At 35.1% G+C, this 10,251-nt stretch overlaps 1 protein-coding gene across 2 annotated transcripts; it reads left to right on the forward strand.

The window, feature by feature from the left end:
- Positions 1-1,124: 1,124 nt before the first annotated feature.
- LOC110463630 (protein phosphatase 1L-like) lies at positions 1,125-10,248 on the forward strand. Of its 2 annotated transcripts, none has more exons than XM_021518412.1 (5): positions 1,125-1,416; positions 4,012-4,200; positions 7,432-7,600; positions 7,910-8,040; positions 8,590-10,248. In XM_021518412.1, the coding sequence occupies exons 1-5, from the start codon at positions 1,228-1,230 to the stop codon at positions 8,959-8,961; spliced, it is 1,050 nt and encodes a 349-aa protein (XP_021374087.1). In that variant the 5' UTR covers positions 1,125-1,227; the 3' UTR covers positions 8,962-10,248. The 2 variants fall into 2 exon arrangements, with proteins under 2 accessions (XP_021374087.1, XP_021374086.1); XM_021518411.1 differs by lacking the exon at positions 1,125-1,416 and adding an exon at positions 2,334-2,643.
- The last annotated feature ends 3 nt before the right edge of the window (positions 10,249-10,251 follow it).

Below are 10,251 nucleotides of genomic sequence, written 5' to 3' on the forward strand. Positions count from 1 at the left end.
TTTAATTAATTAATTATTATGAGTTTTAATGTTTATAATACATATCCACTCTCTGTATATTGTATGTTGCACGTCATGTACTGATAGGACGTGCATATGGCCTAAATTTAAAGTTTGAATATAACTTTAATCTTTAATCATACGTTCTATCTTGAATACGTATACGTGAACGCATCACTGATGTTGGGTTTTTACAATATATGATAAATTATGAATTAACATTTTTCATTTTTATGGAAATCGTTCATTTACACAAATCATGAATATCTTTTTCAGGGACATGGATGTATTATTATCATTGTTCAATATGGCAATTACTGTATACTAATACCGCTAGTCTCCATAGTCATCACAGTTTCTCAATTCTAATGCAATCTAGTGATTTACCAATTTACTTGCAAAGTCCTAATGTTTAAATATATGCGTCAACATGTTTTCAATAACTAGGTAAACTGAGTTGTATAGTGTAAATATGTAGATAATTATAAAGTGTATTATAAGCCGATTAGATTACGACTGATCGTTACATCAATTTTAATCTTGAAGATACCTTTCATCAGCAATGCATATTTGTATCTGTATTTGTTATATGTGATATGATGCGTGACACTTAAATAAAATATTGATTGATAACAAAAATTGATTGATTGAGATCGGTCTTACTCTATAAGGATCATGAAAATACGATAAGAGGTGTGTATCATTTACGGTATCATAAGTCACTGATAGTCATACAAGTAACTCAAATTAATTTCACTTAACAGTGCATTTAGTAATATGTATTCCCTTGGTCATCGCTTGGGGGTACAATGGGTAGCCAATCAGTGTTCGTACTTCTGGGGATTGAGTAGATTATCCTACCTGCCAGGACAACACCTGTCGACAATGATGTTTGCCACACGCGCTAATTAACGAGTCAGGTATATAGGCCTTAGAGAAACTAATTATACCTAAGGAATTGACACTTTCTTACAAATAGGTAACCGGTATGTTGAGTTTGTTTTACAAACACGCCTGTCCCCTGAGAGATACTTCTGACCGCTGAATGAGCTACTTGTTTTAAGCCTGCGGGGGTCGAGACTTATATTCCGTTGAATTTGGATATTTTTGTCAGATATAGATACGTCTCTCTACCGTTGTCACACACACACACATAGGTATACTTGTCTGAACAAGTACAAAGTTGATTGTAGTGACATTTGACAATTGCAACAGCAGGAGAAAAAAATGTCATTTGAAAGAGAAATTCCGAGACGGGCATCATTTGGCGGAAGAACATCAATATGTTTACGAGAACCTCTGGTGTTTCGGAAAATGTCTATGAGGTCTAGACCTCCTAGATCGGTTTTATTGACACCTGGTACTCCGACAGTTATTGATGGTAGAAGTCTTTTAAGAAGATCTAATCCCCGAATGGTAAGTTTTATTCTTTAATTTTAATTAATGAAGTTCATTAACAACACCGTATGGAACTTGATTTTAACTTAAGACTCATAAAATTTTAAATAGAAGTTTCTAATATTTCGGATGCTGTTCCTTATTCAAATTCCACATACATAGTCTCTATTTGCTACATGATATACATTTATCGTGTGTATGTACTTTTGATACGTTCCTGTAGGAATCTAGAACACAGGTGCAACGTGTTTCCGTTTTTAAATAATCTTTCTTTGAAGTCAATGTAACAATAAAAATGACATTTCGTGACAATATTAACAATGTTAAATCACAGACGAGTTATTGTGTACATTCAAAAAAAGTAGTTCATGACTACTGTATACGATACTAAATAATTTCTCAGTCAGGGTGAAATTGTATTTTGATTGTGTATTACTAGCAGGGGAAAAGTGTTGAAATTTGACACACACGTGTATCAGTCCTATTTAGTAATATTACAATTATTGTTGTTCAAACTTCATATTATGATGTATCTCATAATATCTCAATTCGCGACACTGCATAATAAAGCAATACATTAACTGTACAAAAACGCGTTGCGTAAATGTTTTGTTTGAATAATAATTAACAGCATATCATTTTTTTTTAAATGAGAATCACTTCATGTCAGTTCCACAATGAACCACTTCTTTAGTACCGACCAACTTTACTGCTGCGAGTTATTGATAAATCTGTTATTGATTCCAACATGAAAATGACAATTTTCCCTTTCTTTCAATCCTTGGGAAGCAAACATTCTAGAAAAGTATCATTAAAGTGGGGATTCATTTATAATACCCGTTTAAAACACGACGGAATCATTTCCACTATATTCTGATAAGTTCATGTTATCATGCAGATATTTACTACAACCCATTTTCATTCCTTACCCATAACCCCTCAGTCAACATGGGTCCTGTGTCGTGTACTTCCTGTTAGTTGTCAACCCTGTTTACCCCTATTCCAAGCGGCTAAGCCTCATTTCCTCTTTGTGTGTCTTCCCATTATGGCAACATGACAGTGATAGCAGCATGCAGCCGCTTCCTGCGCCGGTACTTGTTCTGCCAGGAAGCGTTGATATTCTTTGTTTTATTTGTGATCGTCTACAATTCTTTGTTCCACGTCAAGCCAATATGGCGATACTTTCAAAGAGCAAAACTGAAAATGCAACTTCGATGGAACGGACCGAACAACACATACGATGAGGTATACCTGGATAATTCAACGGTTATAAGCAACTGATGACCGTTAACATTACAGCTTTCTGGAGATATTCACATGTTTTGTTATACACGTTAGGCCTAGTACAAAAAAAATAAAGTCTGGTTTCCTAATCTAATGAACTTGCAACAGTGAAAAATTTGTAAGCATTGCTATGTGCATGCACAACCTGCACACATGAATGCATTAACGTTTAAAATGTGGTAATACATCACGAAGGATCCAGAAACTAGAGCCAGGTATTTGATGGAAATTTCAAATTGGTTGTTTTAGAAAATAAGTATACAACACATTCATGGGAAATACTTGTTTACAGTTAGTTTTGACCCAGTGTCCATAAGCAGGAGGACAATTCTTTTCAAGACAATCACCTATACCAGAGACAGGAATGTACACATGTGCCTTTCTCAAACTTTTCAGTATGTACCACATATTGACATATCAATGGCTCACGCTACACAAGCAAATAAGAATTCACTGACAATCTGTCCCTCTCTGTCAAGATGAACTGATTAGTGGGCACGACAAACTGTTGTCAATTGACGGAGAAAATGGTAAAATTAGCCTCAACCCCAAAATACATAGTGCATTTGGTCCAAACTACACAATTGTATATACATGGGGTCAGGCCAACTTCTGTACTACTCCAACAATGTTAGAGGTTTTACACGGCGAAAAACTTTTGACAGCCACGTAGTCGGCAAAATTATATCCGTTAGAAAAAAGGCCGACCAGCGGCCTCTCATGTTATGGGAGTACTTCTGTACCTGAGGTGAAACAGCTTTTGTCATGTACACAAACATGGTAGCATCCCAAACTTCAAAGAAATGTTACAAAGATTTACCGTTCAGAGTTTGGATACGATCATCTGTGTAGGTTACAGTAATCATTAATCTCTAATTATTCAAGACTGATGTAAACCTACAACAAGAGACCAATTGTGACAACCCTTTAATAATGATACATGTACATCTTTGTGCAGATATCTGTCAAATGCACCAATTGAGGGTTGCTCTTTGAAAGCATTTTTGACAGATTCAGTCTTGGAATTTTATAGACCTAAGAGAATTTTTTCATTGACAAGACCTTGACTAAGAACATATTTATTATATATTTAGTACTTGATAACATACATTATTAAGAAAATAGGTGTTGTAGTAAATTAAGGGACAAAATTTGTTGGAAAAGGGGTTCTGTAAAATTTTGTCCCAACACACTCTGTACACAACTTCGATGAAGTAAATGATTCCCAGTATATGCCCCATAGTGTTTTTCATGGTGACTGTCTGGTGGTCCACCATAAAGTTCAAATATATTTAAAAAGTCGTTACTATGGTGATGTTTTTCTTACAGATTCCAGCTAACCTTAGTTTTCCTGAAACGACAGAGAAGAAGGCTTCGTGGGAGCTGAAGAAACCAAATGCTGCTGTGTATGCCATCCAGGGTCGACGCCCACACATGGAAGACAGGTTCAACATTGTCAGTCGTCTAGAGCACACAGGCACATCCATCTATGGTGTGTTTGATGGACATGGAGGGGATGTAAGTAGATCAGGAAGTGGAACCAGTATTAGTTTAAACATATTTATTGCCAAAATTAGACAAGGGATTAGGCACAAGTTATAACAACTTATCAACGCCTTCTCCCAGTATACATTTTAAATGACATTACAATAATGACAATAAATATATATACAATTGTTGTTACAATTTGGACTCAAAATCTCTTGCTGTATTTAAAGGGGCATCACGCTGAAGTAACTTTTTTTTGTGTCTTTTTTCCAAATACTACATAAACATATCAAGTGAGACTCCTTATGGAAAATGCCGATCGGATTTGGCTGAAATAGATTCATAAAAATGATTAAATCTAAGATAATCATCGGTATTTCTACCTGTCTGACCAACGTTTTGTTCAGGGATTTCCCTCTACTAGCGCATGCGCATAGCACACCATTTCTTTGTAAACAAAATGACTGGCCGTGTGAAGTAAGCCAAAGAAAAGTGTTGTACCGTGTCAGCTACGAAGCGAATAGTTGCCAAATGGTCAAAAGATAGCGCAAGGGGTACGTTACGGAATCATTATTGCCAGTGGGAAGTATTCAAAGCAGAAAATAACTGCCCTAGCAGTCAGTACGGTGCATGTTTTCTTCCGGATAGCGGCCGGTTAAGCTGAAATAAAATCGACAGAAATGCTAGCGCTGTTTATGTTATGAATAAATATCTAAAACTATTAACCTCGCTAGTATCATTGTGTGAGTTTGAACACAGATGAACTTAGTTTAATATGTTAATGGGCATGTATCGGAGAGAGTTTACTTTGTGTTTTTTATAATTATACAGTGGTTTATGCAAACGAAAGGGATAAGTGACTGGTTAGTTTGATTTTGCCATGAGGCCCCCCAAGGGATAACTGCTGTGATGGCCACGGCGTATTCTGTTCTCTGATCCTCTGTCGGTGCTCGGGGTCAAATGAGATACGTGCGCTATTAGATTTACATAATTTATAATATTACCGGGATCAGTAAAATGGTATGATTTAATTATATTGCTGAATTAAACGATTGTTTTTTGTTTTGACATGCAAGTTTTAAATTAGTACTAATATAATACCCGGCCTGCCCTGGCGCGACGACGCAATATATAAAAAAAAAATCGCTCTTCGTCAGAAAGCTACGTTATCGCAGCTAGATTAAAAATGTCAAAATGACGGACCAGGATGAATAACTGAGGAAGGAGAACCTACTTCTAGTAAATAGGATCGCATAACACTTTTTTTTTAAATCGTAATTTTTCAACAGTTCATGTTTTCATATGATGTTGACTTAGAATGTATGATCATGTAACAACCTTTTCTCTATAAAGAATAAATTTTCGACTTCAGATAGAATCGGAATACGTATTGAAAACAGGGGAAAAAATATTTGATTACGTTATAAAAATGGCGCGTGCTGCCGATAACTACGGCTTCTGTTTCGGACCAAAGGAACTGATTAAAGAAAAGTTGTCTCAGCATAAAAAGGTCCATTTAAAAGTATGCTTTAATCTCTGTAAAGTATTGAAAAAATATAATTATCAAGTATCTCAACACGTTCCTTATTGACACATATTCTACATGTACACGTAGTGGTTTTGCCATACAGTTTATTGTGTGTGATGGTTAATATGACTTCCTAAATGTTAGCGTTTGGAGACAGTGAAAGTGGGAAAGAGAGTATACATAGATTTATATTCATGGTCTAGAAAAAAAATGGCCAAAGACATTGAGTTGTTTAATGTAATAAATAAATTCACAAACGTTTCCTTTTTATATTCGCGTGTAGTTTGTCATTGCATATATGCACTTTATGTAAACATTTGAAAAGGGATATTCGTCTCGTGAATATTCCTTTTTACAGAAAGGTTTGTCCCATTGTTGAGGGAGTGTTTAGCCCCGTACCACCTGTACCGGTCACGGGAGAAGGCTGTGATAAATTGTAAAAACTTGTGCCCCATCCTTTGTTTAATTTTATTGGCAACAAATTTATGTTAAAAGCTAAATAAATTTAAATTCTTAATATTGGCAAGTGTGCAATTAACTTCTGATGATGAATAATTACTGTTCAATAAGTTTGAATACGGAATTAGAAATCATATAACTTGGTTTCATAGTGCGGTAAGAAGTTGCAGTTGCCTGACGGCCCCTCTCTGAGGGCCCCTTTGTAAACCGTTTCATCTCGCTCGCACCACTTGTGTTTGCTGCCTAATCAGGTGACGTTATCGGCGCTATTTTTAGCCGGGCTTTCCCGAACAATTCAAGTGGTCAAACTGGACATTTGGAACGGACTATGAATATGGGGATAGCGAGGTAACATAAGTGGAAGTGCATACAATACATACATTCATTAAAAAAAAAACGCCTTTTCACGTGATGTCCCTTTAATAAAGTTTTGCACAGATCTAAAAATGTTTGAGTTAAGGTCCTCGGAAAATTACCATGTCATTATCATGATGGTAGATAATAAGATTATGGCGATCAATTACAGGTTGTTCTATGTTTAATTGATTAAAACCAAACTTAATTTTCCATTTTTTATACACTGACAAAAAAGCATAGTGTCTTATGTTATAACATAAGTAAATATAGCATCTTTTAGTTCCAAGTGAAATTGGTTTTCTGTTTCATCAATATATTATGAACATACAATGTTCCACCTTATGTCATTGTGCACTTGGTGCTCCTGTTTTATACTATCCTAAAGAAGAAACAAGGTAAAAATTATTAAAATAAAGCAAAAAAGGTAAAGGCATGATACACAGCTTTTATAACCTAGCTTGACTGACAAACCCCCATATTGGCTCGGAGTTAGGATCAATGTACAAATGAAAGAATCAAAATAGAGTCATTTCAAATAGAAGTGAGTGTGAAACGAAAAAGCTTCACTCTGTTTCTCAACATTTAACATCATTAGGTTATGGTGTTAATTACAGAATCTGACATTACAGCTTCAATGGTCACATTCTGATTATCTAGCCAACAAGGGTGTGATGTCTTCAAAAGCTAGGTACATGTATCGATAAACAGGTTTATCAATAGATATCAAGTTAGCATCTGGGTATTGAATGAAAGTATTTATCACCAAAAAGATACTGCTGATGTTGTGTTTAAAGATCATACACCAAATCAAAATCCTGAGGAGTAAAAATACCTTTAAACAGTTACAAAACTCGCCTTGATTAATCATAGGTATATGATGTGTGTGTAAATTGAACCATACATGTTTATTTTACAAGTTTGCGGCTGACTTTGCAGAGAAGACCTTATTTAAAAGTATCATGATCCGGCTGCTGAAGGCTTCCCTTGAAGAGCAGACAGAGAATTTAACATCGATGCTCACACAGGAGATGCTAAACGTTGACTACCAGCTTTTGAATATTGCCCGTTCAAACATGGATATCTCAGGTAAATACCTATCTCAATGCTATATATTTTACTCAGTTTCTAGTACAACTTTTGCAACGTCTACCTAGAATCATTTAAATAAGAATTAAACTTCTTGGTCAATTGTACAGTAAAACCTTAACGATTGATGCCCAACTCCATGGCCACTGGGCTAGGTTACTAAGTCTTGATAACAAATCTCACTGGTCAAGGGACCTAAGACTCAGAGTTCAATATTGGTAACATTGGTTGTACAGTTCTTTATGGATGATGCTAAAGGGTACATTACATGTTGTGCCACAGAGATTAAAATCTGTTTAAATGTTACAGGTTCTACAGCGTTGGTAGCCCTCGTCAAGGACGGTAAACTGACTGTGGCGAACATAGGGGATTCCCGCGGTGTTCTGTGTGACAAAGATGGCAGGAGCATCCCCCTGTCCTACGACCATAAACCTCACTCGGTAGGTATCCTCTAGATTTCAAGTGTTACTCTCTTTCTTATTTTCTGTCAAAGTTTTCATTTTCTGAAGGATATGTGATACCTTAGTCAGTATTTGTAGGATTTTGTTCATGTTAGCATTTTCATTTTATGTGATCAATCTAATGCACATACAAATTCTAAATATTTGATTTCCTGTAATTAAAAGACAATTTTTGTACCTGTATAATTTTGGTGTGAACTTTATTTCATGATATTTCTAAACAATTTCTTCAGATTGGTAAGTATGGGTTATGAAAAGTTATTTTTTACAAACCAATATTATCATAATTAATTTCACAATATTTCACACAAAGTCAGTTTTCAAAGCAAAATTTATTGAATTATACAGGTAATACATAATTTATAAATTTAAATCTAACATCGACAACTTTCATTAACTGTACAATTCTCTATTTTTTCCCACTTCTGCCCATCTATTTCTTATGTAGGTCTCAATGCAACCGAACGGTTCTGTTTGCAGCATTTTAATCATTTTGCATCATAACATGTTTGAAATATTTAATTTCAGGTAAAGGAGAAGAAGAGGATAAAGGAGGCGGGAGGTTTTGTGAGTTTTAACGGTGTATGGAGATTGGCCGGTGTCTTGGCTACATCCCGGGCACTTGGAGACTACCCTCTCAAAGACAAGAACATTCTCATTGCCGAGCCAGACATCCTAAGCTTTGATTGCAGGGAAATACAACCCCAGTTTATCATCCTAGCAACAGATGGCTTGTGGGATGTGTTTGGTAACCAGGAAGCGGTGGATTACATCAAAGAGAGGCTACATGAACCTCACTTTGGTGCTAAAAGTTTAGTGCTACAAGCCTACTATCGTGGGTCACTAGACAATATATCTGTGATGGTTGTTAAGTTTGGAACAAACTCAGATTTGTTATGATAATAGTAGTCCAAAATATATATATATATATATAAAAAACAAGAAAAAAATCATGATTTCAAGTATATGTTCAAGCAAGGGATCCCGGAGATCATGATCTGATTTGTCAAATTGAACTATGTACAATGTTTGATTTTGAAAAGTTCAGAATCAAATTTTGTTCCAAAGAGTGCTGAGATATAATACTTTAAGGCAAGATAAGATAGGTGTATATGCAAAATGTAATTTTTGATAGGAAGAGGATAAATTAAAATGATTGTCCATCTATCAGTGTTTTACAAGTTTAATTCAAATAAACTCTTCACTTCATAGTAGCTGACAATATAGCATCAGGGAACTGTGATCTGATGGCCTTTGATTCAGCGTAACCGGAAGGTATACCGGTACTTCATCATATTTGTGTGGCTATTTATTTTTTGCAACCAACCAAAACAGACATTTTATATAGCAAGTTCTACAATGTTATTGGTGTTTTTTTCTGTTAAAACTTGTTGAGCAATATTTGATTTGTGTGTTTTGTGAGCATGTTGCCAGTTTGTGGAAATTATTCTGAACTTTCCTACCAAAATTATGTACCAGTGATATCAAGATTTTTTCCTGGGCACAAACAATGGTGATTGAATGGTTGAGTGATTTCTAAAACAAAGTTCATTTTTTGTAAGTGCTGATTTGATGTGGAATTAGGTAACTAGAACATTCACTATAGAACAGACCTTTGTTGACATCGTGGATTGATTTTTTTGCCACAAATATTGTTTATGCTTGTTAATGATATTTTACTTATTTATGTGTATTAAACAAATGTCTGCCACTTTGTGAGCATTTCATACAACAACTGTAACACAACTTCACATTGACTACAGGCAATTTTTTATTATTCATATTTGTTGACCGTCTTGAATATTAAACAGAAGTTGATTGTTAAAATCTGTTTAGCGCTAAAAGTTACATCTTAACGAGTTAATGAAGACCTAATGATGTTGTCTGGTGTCAGCTATGCTTGTCATGATCTTTGAAGGATGATGTCAGTTCCTGTATTTACAACAATTCATTCAGTGCTATGTATAAAACTGACTAGATAATCTTAATCTGAACACTTGATATATCAAATAAACTACATATATTTTTTTACAGTCTAATTGGTACTTATTTCAGTGGGGGTCAGACTTTTCTTGATTTTGTCCATATACATGTATTATATTTGAACCAAAACACTCACTTTTAGTACATGAACTTTATAAAAAGCAAAAAAAAGTAAATTCATTACTCCCCCCCCCCCCCCCCCCCCCA

Source organism: Mizuhopecten yessoensis, unplaced genomic scaffold (genome assembly GCF_002113885.1).
Source record: "Mizuhopecten yessoensis strain PY_sf001 unplaced genomic scaffold, ASM211388v2 scaffold10919, whole genome shotgun sequence".
Taxonomy (NCBI): Eukaryota; Metazoa; Mollusca; class Bivalvia; order Pectinida; family Pectinidae; genus Mizuhopecten; species Mizuhopecten yessoensis.